Genomic DNA, 20,622 nt, shown 5'->3' on the forward strand with positions numbered 1-20,622 from the left:
ACAACGAACGCTTTTTGTTTGTGTGTAGGTGTTGGAGACCTGTGTGAAGAACTGTGGCCATCGCTTTCATGTCTTAGTGGCAAACCGTGACTTCATAGATGGTGTGCTGGTGAAAATCATCTCGCCCAAGAATAATCCCCCCACCATTGTGCAGGATAAAGTACTCGCACTGATTCAGGTACACGGCTCGTCTGTGCTTCCGTATGTTGCTGCCTGAAGTAAGGACTGTCTGCTGCAGTGCTACCCATCGCTGAACATGCTGTCATCATTAAAAATGTGGCAAGATTTTTATATGTAAAAACAAACAATGTATCCAGATTGGTAGCGAAGAGCAGACGTGCATGCAGAGGAATTGTATCCAGGGAGAAATGTCTGGATTCTTGTTGGAAAGATAACTCTCTGCTCTGAAACAAGAGGGCTTAAAGATAAGTGGGTTGCTTTGCAATTTAACAGTCAAATTTAGAAGCTGCAGACCTGCTTCTGTGATGGGTTTGTCATTAGAGGCCAGGAAATTTTAGAGCTTTTATTGCCATTTGAAGAGAACACTTAACCTTCCTATGTCTGTTTCCCTGAATGGAGTCATTTCCCTCCTTTACAAAGTATTCTGAATTCCTTTTAAAGGTGGCTACGGAAAAGTTAAGGATGATACAGGAGATAAATGGCTTTGGTGTCCCTGCTCTGGTTGTTGTGCAGTGAAAGTGCACTGTCAGTTCAGATATTGCCCTGTCTGCCACTTTTCCTTCTGTGCAGCTTAACAATAAACAGCCATGTTAATTCCAGCAACTGTTTGCAACACAAGGAAACACTGGTGCCTGCCTGGAGGAGATTTCACAATTATAGGCAACTTTATCACTAAGCTCTTACTGGCTGCTGCAGATACCAGAGACTAAGAGATACCATGTATTCCAAATGATATAAACCTGCTGCAATGTTTCTTGTGGGATGGCATTTACAAACACATGGCATAATTTTCCAAGTATACTTCTGATTTCTGTGGCTAAACATGCAGTTGAATTCCTACTGGTGTATTTGTTATTTGGATACGCAGGCAGGGCATTGTTAGAGCATGACAATGTAAATAAGTGATTTCCAAAAAGGAAATAGGCTGGGTGGGGAGACAAGGTGGGCATTCACTGTGGCACATGGAGTTCCTCTATTTCTGGTCTCTGATCTGAGCCCTGGGTGCCTGCTTGGGGGGGAGAGCTGGTACGTGTGGTGGTGGGGCAGTGATGTTAAATACTGCCCCATAAGGAGAAATTGTGTGTGTGTTTCCCTGCTGGTTCCTTTTCTACAGTGTCTTAGGGGATATTGATTACTCTGAGTCCTGGGCTTATGTGGCTTTTGATATAGAAAGCCTGGGAATTACGGATGTTGCCTGTCAGGGGGCTCTGTTAGTGTCACTGTAGCTGGGGCTGGTAGGGTATTTTGTGTTCCAGATTGCCTGATGAATTCAGGGAAGTGCCTGCTCTCCTCTCATCTGCCCTATGGACGTTGCACCCAGAGCATCCTGTGTGTCATGATCACTTTGCTCTGCTCAGACTTTGCTCTTTTGAGCTCCCTGCAGAGCCAGGGGTGCTGATCTCAGCTCTGCTCTGCTAACATTACATTTATCCCTTTCTGTAGGCTTTTTACTGTTCGTATCAGGGAATTAATAAGAACAGAAATGTGAGGATTAATAGCAGACTTGGAAGCATGAAAATAAAGCTGTACAAACAGCATACGTCTTCAGCCATATAGCTCTTGTACTCCTGGACCTTCCCAGAGCACCAGCAGGGAAAGCTGCCATGCAGTTCCTTATGTAGAGACTAGACTGTTCTGAGACATTGGGCATCTTGTGTCTCAGTTTCTCAACCTATTTCTCACTGTACATGAATTAGCATATATTACCAACTGCTTATCCTTCCTTATTCTGTTAGAAGGCTCTGGAACTATTCTTCCCACTTGGCACCAAAGGTGAAGCTTAGGGAGGCCTTTAGAGGTATGGCATATTCTTTTGAAGGAACATGCATTAAAAAACGTCATACTGGAAAAATTGCTTTGTGATGGTCACTGATTTGGGGCCAGCTTTTCAATAGCATTTTATTCACCTGTTTGAGCACGGTGAGGTGCCAAGTGGGACTTGCACAGCAGCATCCTGAAATATCTCCCTTGATTGTGTGGCCCAAAGTCTTTGCAGATCTGAATTCAATCTCACCCCTGTCATACGCTTCCTTGGACAATGGACAAGTCTCCTGAGCTCTCTGTGCAGCTCCTTATCTGCAACACAGAGCTGATGTTCCTTCTGCCTAGCTGAATGGTAAGCTGACTAGGGCAGGGATTGTCTAACAACATGTGCAGACAGTGCTTAGGACAACAGTGCCCAGTCCTTCGTGTGACCTCTATGAGACGTGCTGCTGCAGATAACGGTCCCAGTGTGGGCAGCTGAAGAGTACAAATGAAAGTATCTCGTTTCTCCAGGGAAGAGTTACAGAAGAGACAGTGCATAAGAAAAGCAGAGTGCAGATAAGTGAGTTCGCTGTCGTTACTGCTTTCCAAAAGATCCATAAGAAGCCAGTGGAATAGGGATGCATCAGTCCATGCTCCTGGGCAAACAAGTGCCAAGAAATGCTGGGGACTTTTGCTTCTAAGTTTCTTCTGAGTGATTGTTTAATAGGGCATCCCAGGCTGAACATTTTCCACTCCCACTTGCACATAGAGTGGAAATGGGAAACACCATTATGTAGAAACATCATTCAGATGACTTGTTATGTAAATTGAAAATGTAAAGGCAGTGCAAGGGTAGAGTTACTTGTGCAGTAAATGCCTTTGTGATAATCAGGAATGGTTTCGAAGGTCACTTCCAAGGAAGCAGAATGGCTTGTTGCAATTGGAGCTGGTTTCTATGGCTCAGACAGGACTGCTTGGACTTGCACTGCATCAGAGCAGTAGATGAGTTAATTTGCTAACCAGGAAGAAACATGGAATTGCCAGCTTGTGAGTGATAGTGGATTGTCTCCTGAGTACATATCGTAGACATGCTTTCTTAGAATTGAACAGAGTAAGAATGCAAGTTAAATATTAATATTATTTTTTAGCTTGTTTTTTCTACCTTTGATTTCTTTCCTCTCCAATACAAAAAGTAGCTAAAAACAGGTTTTAAAATAAAAATAAGTGAGGAACTAGTGTAAAAGTGATGACTACATGAATTAAGGCCGGAACCCACGCACGTCTCACAGCAGTTGTGGAGCCGGCATGCTGCACTCCATATCACATATATGGGGGCTCAGCTGAATGCTTTATTTTTAAATGAGTCATGATATTGCAATTTTTCCCTCCCCTACATTGTTAATACGTGGCAAATTTCCAGCAAAAGTGAAAGCAGGGAAAAGTTGTTCAAGGTACTGCGCTCCTAAAGCTTTGTGAGGGCAGGAGGCTGGCGAGGAGAAACACTGCGTACCAACATGAAGGAAAAGCTCACGTGTGAATTGGAGCCTTTTTAGACAGAGGAGAATTCAAGAGGGAAAGATATTTTGAGTGGGAAGTTCTCCCTTTCAGCTCGTTCTCTCTGACACACTGGGCTGTCTCAGTGTTGGATACGCTCTGTAAGGGCACAGGCTTCGTTAGCTCTGCTGCTCGTGGGACTGCATGTTTCATGATACATGAACCTCAGAAACAGCCCTTGTTATTTAAGTTTGGTCTTAAAAAAAAAATGCTGAAGAAAGCTTGACAGCTGATTTTTCTTCTGCCATAAATGAGGAGGTTTCACAATGTTAATAACCTAAGATTATTATGTGGCTTCACGATTTCTGCTTAGACTGATTTAATCTTTTGTATGTTTTTAATTTTCTGGTGGGTGGTTGGCTGCAAAACATGAAGAAAAGATCAGCCTGCAGACAGTGCTAAGGAGAGGAGATGGGAAGGAGCTTTCATTTGCATTTACAGACTGACGATGGCAGGGGCTATACGAAACTACGGTGCACTGGGTTGCTATGCTGTACTCATACAGAATGTGGATATGACTGTCTTAATAACATTTGCAGGATCTTTTAGACCAGGTCTAATGACTGCAGCTTCCCTTTGGGGCTGAAACGTACAAAAGCTTTTGTGGTTAGTATCTGAGGTCATGATGGAGAAGGAACTTTGTTGGGAATGTCCATGGATAATCCCTCCTGTTTTCCAGGCCTGGGCTGATGCCTTTCGAAGTAGCCCTGATTTAACTGGAGTAGTGCACATTTATGAAGAACTTAAGAGGAAAGGCATAGAGTTTCCCATGGCTGATCTTGATGCTTTATCTCCAATACACACACCACAGAGGGTAAGCTGCAATGTTGCAATGCTGGGGGTGTTTTCCACAGCTGGGTAACTACTCTTCTTTCTCCTCCTGTTTCTTTATACTTGGCTTATTTTCTCACTCCTGGAAGGAATTTAGAGAAGGGGCAGAAGCATAATGCAGCTGCATTGTGACAGGCTGGTAAGTTAGTGGGATCTCCTCCCTTGAGTCAAACATCAATCTGAAAGGAGTTCAGAGGTTTGTACACTTGTCTTGTACCACAAAACCACCACATAAGTGCTGCTAATTCAGAGAGAGAGACCTTAAGTATATGAGATCGCTTCATTTTCTCAGCATTATACTTGTTTCTCTTGGTAATAAACCTGAACCAAAGCCTGCCCGTATTTTAAAGGTATGCAGATGCTGAATCTCCCTCTGATCCCATGCTAACACGAGGTCTTTATACCTTTGAAAACTTATGTATGTGAACTTGACAGAAACTACTGCTAGGAAGGAACTTAATGATCACAGGTGTTCTGATTATTCACTGTGAAAAGTTAATGAGTCTTTGAAGTGGTAAATGCAAATGATCAGAACTGAAGGATTACAATCCTTGTGTCAAGATCAATTAAATCCAGTACCTATTTATCACGTCATCTCTTGTAAGCCTACAGTTTAGTTCCTAATTTGAAATTAGTTATAATTATTTGTCTTTGGCTCTTATTTTTATGTTGCTTTTTACTTCTTATAACAAATTGACTTATGTGCATGTGGCCTGGGTCAAAAAACACGGGTGTGTGTTTTGGTTGCAGCTGTCTGTTTATGGGCTGGCCTGCCAGTCTGTTCTTGTAACTGCACTGACCTTTTCCACAAGGTACAATTATGTTCTATATTTGAGCCTATCTGGCTTGAGGTTGCTGACAAAGCAAGTGCTGTCACCATTCAGTTTTTGAACTACTGTCTTTCTGATGTGGCAGAGCGTTCCTGAAGTTGATCCTGCAGCAAATATGCACAATTCACAGTCTCAGCAAAGGATGAGCACCAGTTCTTATTCTTCACCTTCTCCAACGGCGTATTCTGCTCCTCAAGCTCCAGCTCTGAATGTGACTGGCCCCATCACTGCCAATTCTGAACAGGTATTGGGATGATTATTCTTTTGAGTGAAACTCAGCAGATCAAATTAGAAACCGATTTGCAGAGGAACTTTCATTTTCACTCTTCTGACATTGATTGCCTCCTAGGGCTGGTTCTACTTAGTAATCTTTCCTCCTATTGTACTGCAAAATCTAGGGTTTAGCTTTGTATGTGTGGCCTCCTAATGACAGCAGTTATGAAATCTCACAGTCTGATGCGCCAGTCCACTCAGCAGTGGTGCTCTAGGTAAGCAGTTTTTCCACTAGCCATACTCCTTTAGAGGCACAAAACGCCTTGCAGATGCAGTAAGTCTTTCTAACAAGGACTTAAGCTCGCATCCCTCAGGATACCTAATATAATGTCATCCTTCTCTGTGCTAAAAAAAAAAACCACCAAAACTTAGCAGCCAGAGATCCTGCTTGAAAAGTGTGTATCCTTCCTCACATTTGAGCAAGACACACAAGATGGCAACCAAGATCTGGTTTTAGCCACTGTTTGCAATTGCTTCTCTTCTGTACAAGCGTAGCACATCTGTCTGTGTTGTGGTAGTGACTGATATTACACAGTCTGTTTCTTTTTCTGTTGCTTTCTCTAAAATTTTCTCCTGGCTGAAACTTTACCTTTCTCCCCCACTAGAATATGCTGAGCCTCAGATATCAAGTCAGAGAGAACCAGAGGTACCACTGAGTCAGTTAAAGCCACAAGGTTATGCAGTGCTTTGCTGTCTTCTTACCCTAACATAGATTGCCCGGCTGCGCAGTGAACTGGATATTGTTCGTGGGAATACCAAAGTGATGTCTGAAATGCTGACAGAAATGGTTCCTGGACAAGAGGATTCTTCAGACCTTGAATTACTCCAGGTAACACTTTTCTAGCAAATACAGTTCTGGTCTTGTCCGTGCTTGAGGTTGGTTGTGGGTTTTGTTGGTTTTTTTGAAGGCAGGATGTTTTTTGTTGTTGTTCCCTTCAGTGCTGTGACTTGCTGGGTTTATGTAATGGATGTGGGCTGCACTTGATCCCAGCTAATCTCATCTCTCAGTGCTTTTCATTTGATAAAGCTTCTCATGATGAGGATTTCTCAACTTCTTTTGATACCCTTTTCACTACTTTCCTGTGCGTGTTGCTAGTTGGTTTTTTTCATAATGTTGAATAGTCTTCCTTACCACAGCACAGCCTGGAGCTGCCTCAAATGCTCATCAAGTAGTGAGCATTTCTCCTTTCAAGTCCTCTACAATCAAGTGTGCAGTAGTAAAACATTCCTGGCATTACAGGAAAAAAAAAACATTACTTGGTTCCAGATGGACTAAGAATTGCCAAGGGTCTGGGGGTTCTCTGCCACTTGATATAAATGAATTTCTTTCCAGCAGATGTGCTGTAGGTTGTCCTGAAGGCAGTGGCTTAAGGCAGGAGCTGAGGTGAAGTTTCATGCTGTCAGCATGGCCTGACTGTTTTATTTCCTGGGTAATCTCAATCCAGTGCTGTGCTTGTTACTTTGAAAGAAAAAGAAACCTGTATGTTGAGCTCACAGGTCAAGCTTCATAGCTACTTCTCCAGACCTGGTAGCGAGGTCCCCTGGGCTGAGGAAGTTAATATGAACTAGCTGCAGCACAGATGAGGAATACTGTGAGCCAGTATCCAGCCACTGCCCTTACCGTGCTATTTGCTTTTTCATAGCTTCAGAAATAGGCTGCTGTTCTGATCCTCCAGCAGGGAGGATGGGCTCCCACAATAGCACATTTGGAGGAAGGCAGGGAATTGCTCTCTGCAATACATCAGAGCTTGAAATCAATCCAAGAATTGGTCTCTCCCATGCAGCTGTGCTGTGTGTTTGTCTCGGAGCCATCATGGCAGCTGACGAGAGGCTCTGTGATAAAGAGCCTTTCATTTACTGCCCATTTGGTTGGACAGCTCAAAGCAAAAGAAGCTTCCAGGAACCCATGACAGACCAAAACGGCGTAGAACGGTTTGCTTACATTCAGAAACAGCTACCAACATCTTGACAGCGTAACCTTACAGCATAGCTTTAAGGTTAAAGATCTTGATCATGAAATGGAACGACAGCAGCGATTCTTTATTCCAACTGGTTCCCTTCGACTGCTGCATCCTAAATCTGAATCACAGAGCTGGTGAGAACCCGCTTTTGATGACAAAGGATGGATGGTCTTTTGAAAGCTGTGAGCTGGGTGCTGTGTGCAAGAACTCCTTGCTTTGAGGTTTATATAGCCATCCTCCTTAAATAATTCCTGACATTTTCTCCAACAATCAAATGTAAACAGCTTGCTAGAGAGCCAGCTCTGAGCAGAATAGATAGGTACTGTCAGCCCTCTCAGAAAGGCAGCAAACAAACCTCTGAAATGTCACAATCTGCTTCTAAAGTGATGGGATCAAAACTGACATTGGAGAACACATTCCTCAAGCTGTTAAGGCAGCTGGATTGCACTAGGTGAAATTTATCCAGAGCTTAGGATGTCAGACCATGCAAGGAAAACAAACACATTTTTGCTTTCATCCCAAAGGTTGTGTACTAACAAGTCATCCTTGTTTAGTGCTGAATTTTTGCTCTGAAATGGAGCTGGGGGGTGGAAGATGACGGAAGGATGTGCTTTAGTTGAAATGTCAGTGCCCATTGAAGTAAAACTGTGGATCTAATGAGTGGTGCCATGCCATATGTCGTGTTTCTTCCTGTAGTTCCTCCTCAGCATACCAGCTTTGACCTTTGGTCGTGAGACCTTTCAGACCAACAGAGGTGAAAAAATATATAAATAATTATTTTTTTTTTCATTTACTTGGTAATTGGTGATCAAAGAATTGTCCTGGAAATGTGAGAATTCCTTCAGACAAACTCGAGCCTCCCTGCTCTAGAATTTTTTGCTTTTGTTTTTTCAAACTGTCCACTGCCTTTTTGCAATCTCATCTCTGGACTCACCTGAAGGGAATGTTTCTGTGTATAGTTCAGTACTGATGGGTGGTGGGGGGAGAATGCTCACCTGTTCGTGCTCCTGCTTCTTGCTGTATGTCCACCCTCGTTCTCTCCGTGCACGGCAAGCTCTGTGTCCCCTGCCCTTGTCTTCCTGCTGCACAGCCCTGATGAACTTTCCCTGCTTGTTCCACCACGTGTCTTCTAGTTGTTGCAAACGGTTTTGTCAAGAGGAGCAGACACAGAGTTTTCAGTGACAACTCTTCTGGAAAGCTCTTGTATTAGCATATTTTGTTCTTAAGGAAGATGACTAAAATACAGATATTTATTTTCTGAAGTGCTCAGAGTTAAAGAAGAATCAGGATGTTGAATTCTAAATAGGCTCTCAAAGTTCTGTGCCATCGTCTCTTGAAGGGCATGTTTGATTAGATGTGCTTTTGGGTGACATTTAATCATGCAAAGATAGACTTGTCTTAGTGTTTCTCAGCTGCAGGATATGTTTGGCTGTGAAAGAACTCAACAAAACCTATTTATTGCTGGCTGCTTATCAAAATGTGCGTGCACAATGCATTCCTCATAGGAGTTGAACCGAACCTGTAGAGCCATGCAGCAGAGAATCGTGGAGCTTATCTCACGGGTGTCCAATGAAGAAGTCACAGAGGAGCTGCTGCATGTGAATGATGATTTAAATAACGTCTTCCTCAGATATGAAAGGTGAGACACCTTTTCCATCTACTGTTTACATTCATTCTGAGTTTTCACTTGCAGGGCAGTTGATGAAGTTGGCTATCTGGACCCGTGGGCCAGCATAACAGAATGTAAAAAACCAAAGCACAGGAAGCACTTACAAAGCCTTTCTGTTGTCTTTCATGATAATATTCCTGTTTCAGTTGTTTCTTTTAATATTATGCTGTTGTTTATTTGTTTTTTTTCCTCGCAGTTGAATTTTTGTAGAGAATATCTGTAAAATGCAGGACAGTATGGTGCAACACTCTTTGAACTGGCAGGCACTTGAGTCTGTAAGTTCCTACCGTCTGTTGCCGTGTGAATGTAGGAACCAGGGAATGAGAGCAGCACAGCCCCAGCTGCCAGTTCCACTTCCTAACATAGGAAGCAGCACAGGCATTTCTGCAGAGCCTGGCTTGGGGAGGCTCCCGGCAGCTATCTGCCTTCTGATCTCTGAGCTCCCAGCTTCCAGTTCTGGTGCGAGGGGAGCTGCCTGATGTGCACGAAGCCTTCATGCATGGAAGGGTTTTGTTTTTAAATAATGCTTAACATCTTGAAAAGGCCTGGCTTGCACAGAACAGAGGTTTTGAAGAGTCGGCGTGCAGGCATCGTCCCCAGGGGCGGGACGTGGGTCACAGGACTTGCAGCATGTCAGACAAAGGCGCTGTCAGCCACATCTGCTGCAGGAGCGACACGTGATACGACAGTCTTGGGAAAGTTTAATCTTCCCCTTAATGACAGGCCTGGGGAGCGAGGCACTAAAGAGCACCCTTTGTTCCTTGTTCCTAGCATAGGGCTTTGTTTCTCAAGCCTTTAAAAATAAATTAGACTCTAGATCTGTGAATCTGTGCTGTCACAGCAGAGGCTGGAAAGAAGACTCAGTGGCCTCAATTTTGTCTTTGATTTAGCCGTTCAGAGGAGATCGGGGCAAACTTTGAAACAAATGCTGACTTTTTGTGTGAAATGGTACGTGTTTCATGCATGAGCACCATCCTACGTGGGGCACAGAGTAACGATCACTAAGGCTCAGTTTGGTCACCCTGAATGTTTTTTTTTCTGTGTTATTCCATCTGCAGCTTTGCTGATTGTAGCTGACGTATTTGTAACCATTATCCGCTGCAAGGTGAGCTGAGCAGGGCTGGCGAGCTATTTATGGTCGAATAGCTGCAGTGGTCTGAGTGCTTCAATAAATTCCAATTCTCTGTTGTTCCAAAAGCTCCACATTCGTCACGTTGATTTCTCTTATGGGTCCAAAGCTCTTTCAGTGATTTGAGCAGGAGCTCTGGCCATCGCCGTGGAGCTTTGGATGTAAAAGAATATGTGTGGTACATCAGCCTGCTGGTGAGAAATGGGAGGTGGGAGGTGTCTTAGGTTTCCAGCTTAAGGAACTAGATTTCCACTAATGCCAGACACCCACAGTTTCCTAAAATTGAAATTTGGGCCTGAATTTGTTTTCTTGCCTTTTAGGTCCAAGTTTTCCTCTGTTACTTTATGAAAACACTTTAGTTTGCTTGCAGTTCTCCCCTGTGTTTTGTTCAGCTGAGAGAAAACCCATAGTATTTTTATTTTTTACTGAATAGAGAGGTCACGTGTTACTACTTTTGAATGAGAAGAAACTCTTAACTTCAGAAAAAACGATAAGGAAGGCTGCGAGAGGAGGTAGTTCCCTCTGCTTTTTGAGTTCATGCATGCTGAGTTTGCATTTGGGGTCCTATGCATCCGTATGGATGGGGAAGGAGTAGAGAAGAAACCAGGTCTTGGCTGGCTGGACTTCCTCCCCTAAGAAATGTGAGGGTTTTTATGTAACCTCAGTATTGTTCGTTCTCAGATAGCAGCGACTTTGAGCGCAGATCCTGATGATCTCCGAGTATTGTTAGGGAATGGTTTTGTTAAGCATTGTTTCTTTTGGTGCGTTCTGCTTGGGGTAGAGCTGTGCTAGCATGTATATTGCTTCTGATTTACATGTAGTGCAGCAAGAGGGAGCTGTTAAGTGGGAGTAAGAGTCACTGCGGTGCTCAGCTGATTTAGCTGGGAGCATCAATCTTACTGCAGTTGCTTCTGTCCCTTGGCTAACAGAGCAGTCTATCAAGAAGCACTTAATGGAAAAAAAAGAAAAAAAGACAAAATCCTACAGTGTTTTTCAGGCCTGTGTGTGCTGCAAGATCACATTAGGCAACTTAATATCCACATTGCCAACAATGCAACTTCTGTAACTATCCTCCCTTTGTCCTAGCTTGGAGTTAGATCTGCTAAGGATCTCTCTTGAACCAATGAAAGCTACGTTCACTATCCAGCATGCCCTGACTTCGTTATAAACTTGCATTTTTCATTGTTTATTGGTGGCTTTAATGGTCCCTTTTGATTGATTATTGTTTTTTTAAACAGGTTTGAACGATACCGATCCGGACGTTCCACACAAAATGCCAGCAACGGAGTAAGTGCCAAACTGCATGTGTCACATTAGGAGCTACACCACGCCAGTCCTGCTGGGTCAGACAAAAAGTCAGACCAGCCGTGTGTCCTGTCTGTGGTGGTGAATAGTGGGTAATGGGAAAGGAGTATAAGAGCATGTCAGACTTGTAGCTCAGGAAGTCAGTGCTCCAAAACATCTTTGTGTTTACAGTTCTTGATGGATTTTCTTTCATCTATTGACTTTTTTTGTGATTGCTTTTGAGTCTGTGCAGGCTTCTGACGCTCACAGTGGTCTGGTGCAAAAAGATGAAGGCACAGACAGATGAGATAAATCTGAAGAGATGTAGATGACCTCCAGGACAGTTCCCTGTTGCCCTTAGCAGTCAGACTGATTTTTTTTATTTATTTTTAAGTGGCTGACTCTTCTTTTTCCTACATTAATCTCTTTAGTATCCAAGGGAGTAGTCCATTTGGCAATATGGAAGAAAAGTCTTTATAGGAAGCAGGCATTGTTTTTTGGTGTTTAATGTTGTACTGTAGGAAAGAAAAAAAAATCTCTGGCACTCATAACTTGTGTTGTTTTTACGTCCCAACAGGTCCTGAATGAGGTGACAGAAGATAACTTAATAGATTTGGGTCCTGGCTCTCCAGCTGTAGTGAGCCCTATGGTTGCAAACTCAGCACCACCATCATCACTTTCTTCACAGCTTGCAGGGCTTGGTGAGTACCTGGTTTAATAGTGCTGAAGAACATGAGGCTGTAATGCATGGACTTGTTCAATCCTGACCAATCTTGTGGGTCTTGAAGAGCACGCAGGAACAACTAGGCAGATCTTGAGTGTAGGAGCAGGTCTGAGCTATTGCTGAGGTCCTTGACTGACCTGAACATCTGATGCAAGCTCTTCCTGCAGCTGTTGGGCTCTTGCAGTTTACAACACTCTGCACCCTTTGACTCACCTCTACTTTTGCTGTATAACCATAGCAAGTTTTGGTTATGTGGCTTTGACATTTAGGAAGGCTTTCCCATTCATCTGCACTATAGAGATCTGTAATTGGGAATCAGCCTGGCACAAAAGGGAGGGATTTATTAACCAAAGGGGAGCACGAAGGAAAAAAGACGGATGCAGGTTTTCAGTCCTGGTAAAACTTGTACTCTTATTCTTGCTAAGGTTTAGCACTCTATGGGGTGAATACAGTGAATATTCTGGACCGTTCTCCTGCAAATAATATTTGAATTCTTTGAATGAAAGGTGCTGTGAAACTGATGGATAGTTTACATTAAACCAAACCAGAAATTGCTTGAGGTGATCACTTGATTTGACTGGAGGTTCTCTGCTACAGCTGTTAACTAGATGATGTTTATAGCTGTGTTGTTAATAACTTCCTCTATCGCCTCCCCAGTCGTGGCACTGCTTGCACATGAATACTGTTTCACTGGTCCTCTTCTTTTGCAGACTTGGGTACAAACAGTGTCAGTGGCACACTCAGCTCCCTGCAGCACTGTAACCCTCGCGATGATTTCGACATGTTTGCACAGACAAGAGGCAGTTCCTTGGCTGAGCAACGAAAGAAGTATGTCGGAGTTTATCTTTAGTGTTGTTTGATTCATGGCCTTACTATTTTCTAAGGGCATGGGTCTGAAACTTCTCTGTTTCATTCCAGGTGGAAAAAAGTAGTTTTGATGTTTTTGTGCTGCTTTTAATCCGGGCCTTATCTTTCTGGTCTTTATTAGTATTAGCAAATGGGGAAGTTCTTGCTGCTGGCCAGAGCAGACTGGCTGGGTAATGTTACTTGACTGTCTTAGTTAATGAGTTCACTGGAAACTTGGAAATAAACTTGCATTTACTTTTGCTTTCAAAAGGGCTTGTCACCCCATCCACCTGGCCAGTGCTTAAGGTAGAGGAGCATAAACATCTTTTATATGAAGGTCATGGATATACCTTGGTGGCTGAATTGCTGTGGTCGAGGGCTTGAAAACAGAGTTAACATCAGTTAAACTCTCCCCTTGGCCCAGCGATGAGACTCTCTCAGGATGTCAAGGCAGTGTGGCTTGACTGGCTGTCATGCTGTCTCTGATTTGTTTATGCTTGTAGGGCTTGCATCTCTAGGGCTGCAAGTCTGGCAATTTCATGGGTATGTAACAGGCCCAATTATTTTAATGTAAAATAAATCTGTGCACTTATTAAGAAATCCTTTGATCCCTGTCAAGTGAGATTCATTAAAAGCCACTCAGGTAATTTACTTTCATACATTGTTTCTTGCTGCCTCCTGGTTTCAAATTCAAGAGGGTGTAATGGCTAGCAGCAGTCAGAGCAACACTTTGTCTCAAACCAAGAAATGTTGTTAAATAGGTTAGCTGAGACTTCAGCAGATATTCCAGAGCTGATATGTTTTCGATAATTTCAGCTGGCAGGCTTATTAGGATCTTTCATTTGCAGCCATTAGTACAGCTGTTTGTACTGCTTCAGCTGTAGTGTCAGTGCTGAGATGTGCTCTGCTGTAGAGGCACACGTTACCACTAGATATTTCAGGCTGAGAGCCCTAATGTGCAGTCAGAAAGGAGATGCATTGCAGAGAGATCTAATGGAGTTCCCTCTGTCTCTTGTGCTAAATGAAGCGCGAAACTAGCTTCCCACACTGCACCTCTGTCTCCTTCTGCAGCTAATAGAACAAGGAGTGCACATCAGTCTGTGATTTCACAGGGAAGGATTGCTGTGTCTTCCTTGTGGAAGTGGAGCAGCAGTGAGGCAGTGAAGATGTGAGTGTGACGGGCCACCATGCCTAAGTGAGAGCCTCTGCATGCCCAGGAAAAGCCAGCTCTCCTTCACGGCCATGGCTCCTCCCAGGGGCTGGTGCTGTGCTCAGACAAGTGATGCAGTTGCCTCTGTCACCTGACTAGTACATGTCCTTTTTACACAGCATTGTAAGGAGCTTTTTAAAAATCCAGCCTCTGCAAACAGGTGATGATGAGCCAAGTCAGTGCACTTTTCATGCTCTTTGCTTTAGTTCTTAGGAGTGTTTCATCTGCCTCCAAATCTCTGTCTGCCAGTTTCCCTCCATGCATCAAGGTTTCCGAACATCAAGTTTGGTAAATCGTAGTCTGTAATCAGGCCTTTTTTCACAGTCCCCTGCTACCTCTTGGATGTGCCTCATAACTTATTTGTCTCCATCTCATAATGTCAGTCTTCCCTTTTTTTTTCTCCATCAAGCTGTCTGAGAAACTGCTAGCTAGTTTTACACAGAGCACACCCCTCTTTTTAGAATACGCGTGGTGCACTTAAGTCCTTCTAAGAAAAAGAATGTACTTTTCGATTTCAAGAGAAGTTAATCAAAATAGCATGTGCATTCTCCATGGATGACTGTTGGGCTTCCTTCTAGCTCTGTGGTTTGTTCCTTTGTTGCAGTGTGACATATGAGGACCCACAGGCTGTCAAAGGACTGGCATCCGCCCTGGATGTTCGGAAACAGAACACAGGAGGGGTAGGTCATTGCTCTGCGTTTGGTTATCTGAAGCTGTGTGTGGAATCCAAGCTGCAGACAGCTCCTTAGCCTGAGTCTTCTCATTCTGTATTCTAGTGACATGCTAGTACTGGCTATTTTGAAATTGGTATCTAGGAGCAATACTTACTCAGTAATGATTGCTAAAGAGCTGCAACTTAGCACACCAACCTAAAAGCCTTTCAAATGAGAGCGGGTAAATTGTCCTGTGTGCTTGCAGCTTGCCTGAGCGGTCTGGTTCTTTGACTGGAGTTGTTGGTGAAAAGAATAAATAGGGAACATCCTGTTAATGCTGGTGTGCCTCTGTTTGCTTTGACTTTGCTTATGAAAGTTGGTGCAGCCTTAATCTGCAAGACTTTGCTCAAAGTGCATGGGCAGGAGCAAGCGACAGGAAAAGAAATTATTCAGACTTTTAATGCTTTGCATGCCTTGCCACAGCTGCCTTTGCATGCAATCTGTTCTGCCCCTGGGCAGGAGGGACCCATGTGCTGCCACCTCTCACACCACCTGGTCCTTACAACTTGTTTTGGAGGATGAGCTTGGCCAACTGTGTGTGTATGCCTCTGTGAAGACAGAAGTGGAAGGAGCTCTCAGGTCATCCCTCAGCCCTTTCTACCACCCTACTTCTTAAAACTGTCCTGTTTACAGCAGTAAGTTTTCAGATGGCAAAGAAAGCACAGTCTTTCCCTATGCAATTTCAGTCTGTGCTGACCACTAGGGAGAGCCAGTGTAGCACGGGGGAGAGGCAGGGCAGCCTGGACATGTCTCCCTCTATGCAGAGCTGCCTCCCCGTGCCTTGGCTGATCCCGCCCTGCTTCTCTCTTCAGTTGAAATGGGAGTGCTCTGGGCAGCCGGCATGCCTGGCGACTTCTGCTCTGAGCCAGAGAGAATTTGTGTTCTGAGCCAGCTGGGGTCGGATCACAGCTGCCCACATTGGCCATAGTGCAGCGGTTGCAGAGCTTCAAGCATCGGTTGCCCGAGGAGCACCCCCACCCCACAGATCTGTCTGCCGGTTGCCGGCCCTGTCCTCCTGCCAAATGGGCAGTGTGTAACCCGTCCCACAGAAATCCGTGCCAGCACAGTTGAGGGAAGGGGTGGTAGCATAGGGAGGCAGGGGCAGAAGTATACCAGGGAGAGAGAGAAGAATTCCTGACATCAGTGCTACCGTCAGAGCCCCTGTGTCACTGTGCTCTGTTACTGGAGGACCTGGGAAGCACTCTGAGATTCTGTTCTTTGTTCCTGGCTAACCAAAAGCAAGGGGCTTGGATTAGCTGCTGGCCAAGGGGGCCGTCCGTGTTTATTAATGCTTCTGTTCTCAGGCAGTTGTGCTTGAGGCACCAGTGTGATGTGTCATTCACAGCAGTGTAGCTGCTGCTCTGCCTGAAGTCTTATCAGTTCAGATGGCTGTATCTAAGCTAATCTGATGGGTCAAAGTTTTTTGAGGAGGTTTTTATGGGTTGTGGAACTTTGGGCTCTGAGATGGTGTAGAGACTTTCAGCCGCTTTTCAAAGGTCCTGGTGACTGTATCATGTAATAAGAATAGCTCCTTCTGCAATGCACTCTTTCTTTAATTAGTAAACATTACTTTTTGTCAAGTGTTGTGAGGCTTATGGGTGTCTCTTCTTAAAGGAAATAAAAATTAAACTCTCCTAAAGTTACCAGCTGCAGCACACGTAGGGAAAAACTGGCAGTGAGCAGCAAATGAAAGCCGTGCGTTCATGTGGGTAGGGAGCTAATTTAAGATGAGCTCTAGGGTGGAACCAGAGCTTTGCAACACGTTCTGCACACGTTGTCTTCCAGCACAGTTGTGCAGGGGGAAATTTCAGCACATCCAACATTTCTAATGTAGTCATTCTCAGAAAGATCTGTAGGGAGACGGCCGGTCACGTGGCATTAGTTGTCTTTTAATATGATGTAACAGCTGGAAACTGGACAAGCTAAAAATACTCTGAATTCTTAATATTGGTTTTCCACATTGGGAATCGCTTTTGTTGCCACAGAGTTGTTGCATGATCACAGCTGGGAGGAGAGGTGGCCAAGAAACGATTCTCACTGTTATGCAGACAGCAGATAAAGTTGGACTGTTTTTTTGTTTGTTCTTTTTCCCCCTCTGTTCTTTTTCTTCCTCTCAGCACAAATACTGACGTAAGAGACATAAGAGATTGCAGCTGATTCTCCACTAGCTGGTGTAATGGGGGCAGGTGGGGTATCCCACATAGGATGAGTATCACACAACTCAGAGCAGCCCTGCTCTGTAGGGCCAGAGGGAGCCAGAGCCCCTGGAGGTCCTTTAACCTCGGAGGTGGGCAGTGGGAAGGGCTGCTGCAGCACTCCTGCAGGCTGCCATCTCTTACCTCCTGCATAATGCCTGCACTAGAGCTGTTGGGCTGGTAGAGTTTGAGGCAGAGTCTGTCGAGATCAAGAGGATAAGTAAGATTTGCTCTGACTTACAGCATTATAAACAAGGGGAACTTCGCAGCGTGTTTCCAGCAAGTCTGATTGATTTTGGTAGGTGGTATAGCCTACGCTTTCTCTTCTTCTAAGAAGATGACAAACATCAGCCTCACTTCTAGTCAGGTTTTTGTTTTGTTTTGTTTTAATAACAGTGTGGAGGAAGTGCTAAAATTCAGTGAACTGTAGGAAGCACAGGGCTCTGCCCCTCCGTGGACACAGCTGCCAGGCAGCAGAGGGGGACGCGTGTGTGCATGTCTGTGTATGTGAAGCTTTCAACTTGCTGTTTATATTACTTTATCAAGAGTGTTGCTGTGGTTTCTCTCTTTATGGACTTTTCTGTTCTCAACACAGAGGAGAGGTAAAAGTGGGAACTCAGACATGGAGCCCATAGACAAGTGGCTAATTACACAAGGAATGGTGAGGACTTCACCAGTGGAACGACTCCTACTGCCCACCCCAACCCCTTCACCTACAATAACCATCCTCCATTCACCTCTCACCCTGCCCTACTGAACCACTTGAAATCAGACAGTACAAGGAGTTTGTTTCCCACCTATGTCGTTACCTGGGGCAGAGGGAAAAATTTACACTGGTTTCTGGTTCGTGCAGGACAAAGGCCTGTAACCAGCTGAATCATCTGTAGAATCCCACAGCACCTTCAGAAGGGCCTGGGGGTCAGATTGGTTCCTTATACTGTCTCGATTTAATTATGCAGTATCCACTTTTCAAGGGATAAACACAAGTCTCATGCATCTTGTTTGCAAAGAGAACACTTTCTAGGTGCCTTTAAAGCAGACTCTTCTGGTAGTGCCTAACTTCTTTCAGGCAGTGCTTAACAGTCTGGAATAAAGGTATGTAATTTTAGTTCATATTTAATTGAACTTAGTAATGCAGGGGTACTTAAATATGGGAAGAAGAAACTGGGAGAGCTGCTACCCAGTGTGACATCTTCCACCACAGTCAGGGAATTACACAGGCATGAGGATTCAGGCTTCAAGAGGTACAGTGGTGTTCCTGGATTTAAGGGTTTAGATCCTGTGTCTAGTGATGACAGTGCTCTGATAACATCAAGCTTCTGGAAATCTGAGGATGTGTGCACATTCTGTGTCCTTCCTCAACATGCTTACAGCAAGAAGTCTGAAAGTGTGCTTTAAGTGCAGGAGACAGAGATAGGTTAAAAAAAAAAAATAATAAAAAGCCTCTGCTGTGCCTTAAAGCCGAGTTCTAAGGGTAGTTTTATGTTTTTGGACTACATCATCCATCATTTGAAGTGTTTGAGAATAGTAGCAGTAATGTGACCTACTGTAGAAAGTCCTGACAGTCCTATGGAGGCAGTGCTGGCTGCAGCGGGGTTCGGAAGCACGCAGTGCAGAACCCTCTGGGGTTGGTACACACCATCAGTATGAGGCTGAGTGCAGGATGCCTGTGGAGCACAAGTGCCTTGCTCCAGGGAGGGCCTCCAATGGCCCAGACTGAGTCACCAGTGCACAGAAAGAGAAACATCCCAGAAAACTCGAGGCTAAGAACAGTCAGAGCATGCAATATCAGAGTGCACCAACTCGGTGCGGGTGCACTGTGCCACTGCTGGGTGTCCATCGTGAATCATCCCGTGGTGGAGACAGGTCCTCTTCTTTGCCATTCCACTGTTTACAAGAGCAGTCCTGTTGCTCACACCCCCCACACCACTGTTTTATTGGAAAAACAAACAGTATTTGTTATTGGCTTGTGGTTATTCAGTCTGGAAAAAGGATACTGCACTCTTCATGGAGGCATACGGAGCTGGGGAGGGGGAGGGGCTGGCTGTGCAGCTGGTCGCTGCTCTGACAAGCCTGTCACCTTGTTTGTGTGCTAAATGTGAGAGAGAAATACCTAAAATAAACCTACACTAATCATTAACTCTGTTTCTCTCTTGCCTGGCTGTAGTTCTTAACTGTGTGTATTAATATAACTTCGTAGCAATTGCAAAACGGGTGCAACAGCTGGCATCCCCAGTACGAATCTGGTGTGCAGATTCTGTGGTAACTTTCTGTGTTTTAGAGATGAGGGAGAAAAGAAGGGTGAGCTGATGCTGCTATTCACTGTGCCTATACAGCACTGAGACCACAAAAAGGACGTTGTCCCCGCTCTCCTTGGAGCATCCTGCCCAAGTGGTCATCACATCCTTTTGTTGTGATCTCCTGTTCTTCTTCCCACACTAGGATACATTTTAAGCTTAGTGTTGAGCTCTTCCCGCTCCATCTCTGTGTGTCCCAGCACAGCTGTGCAGAGGGAGGCTCGGTCAGGGCTCTGTGTGCACCTCCTGGGGAATTGGGAAGAACTGTTTCTGTTTCAGCTTAATCTGTAGCTCAGTTCTGGCAAGAAAATGTTCAAACATGCCCTCGGGATGTTGCTAAGCTGTCCAGTAAGGGGTCTGCTTGCAGAGTGAGGTCCGGGTTCTGCAGGTTGGGCCATTTTTGCGGGGGTCTGCGGCAGCAGCTCTTAGCCACAGTCTTTAGCATAAGGCCACTCCACGTTACTGCAAGTAATTCCAGTTCCTTTTTTCATGAGTTCAGCTGCTATTGAGATTTGCATGAATACTTTTGGTTGTTAGAATAATCTGCCTGCCTGCTCCCGTGCCAAGTGGGTATTTGTTGCAAAAGCATGGAGCGAGTGTTGCTTAAACCACGGCGTCAGGACAGATGTTGAGGCAGAGATGAAGGGGGAACGAAACTGACCCAGAGCTCACAGCAGCAGGGATGGACAGCCCTCAGCCTCACAGCCTGACCGCCAGCAGCCTGCCTGGCCAGAGAGGAGCTGTAAAGATATGTGAGTAAACACTGAACAGAATCTTCGCTGAGATGTTAATTAGGAATGTAGTGGGATGCTGCTCTGTCTACTTTCAGTGGAGAGATAGGATCTAAGATGTAGAAATGAGTTGGGTAACACGAGATTACTGATGCAAGACATCATCTTGGAGACTGGATTGCATGAAGATCTTATTCCTTTTGCGTGGTTGGACCCCTCTCCTTTCTGAAGGCACGTTCCCTTGTCTTGAAGAGAATGTGGGCTCCTACACCTGCCAAGTTGTTATATTTCATGGCCGAGGCTGATGCCCAGTGAAGGAAGGCTCATGCTGCCTGTATCAGACCCCGCCTGGCAGGTTGATGTACAGGTGCAGCAGGCTGTGCTGGGGACATACTGCACCTGAGCTCTTGCCTTCCCCATCTTTGCAATGTGTAAACATAGTTACAAGT

At 44.8% G+C, this 20,622-nt stretch overlaps 1 protein-coding gene across 2 annotated transcripts in view; it reads left to right on the forward strand.

Annotated features, from left to right (window-relative positions):
• TOM1L2 (target of myb1 like 2 membrane trafficking protein) overlaps positions 1-20,622 on the forward strand; it is a 49,279-nt gene that overhangs the window by 19,255 nt on the left and 9,402 nt on the right. For both annotated transcript variants that reach the window (XM_042827601.1, XM_042827602.1), the window contains exons 4-12: positions 29-178; positions 4,160-4,294; positions 5,227-5,385; positions 6,127-6,243; positions 8,881-9,014; positions 11,412-11,460; positions 12,035-12,158; positions 12,892-13,009; positions 14,842-14,917. In XM_042827601.1, the coding sequence (XP_042683535.1) occupies positions 29-178; positions 4,160-4,294; positions 5,227-5,385; positions 6,127-6,243; positions 8,881-9,014; positions 11,412-11,460; positions 12,035-12,158; positions 12,892-13,009; positions 14,842-14,917 (1,062 nt within the window). The remainder of the gene's footprint in view (positions 1-28; positions 179-4,159; positions 4,295-5,226; positions 5,386-6,126; positions 6,244-8,880; positions 9,015-11,411; positions 11,461-12,034; positions 12,159-12,891; positions 13,010-14,841; positions 14,918-20,622) is intronic.

This window comes from Centrocercus urophasianus, unplaced genomic scaffold, assembly GCF_019232065.1.
Source record: "Centrocercus urophasianus isolate 14NV4802_14NV808 unplaced genomic scaffold, USGS_Curo_1.0 seq_29, whole genome shotgun sequence".
NCBI classification, from domain to species: Eukaryota; Metazoa; Chordata; class Aves; order Galliformes; family Phasianidae; genus Centrocercus; species Centrocercus urophasianus.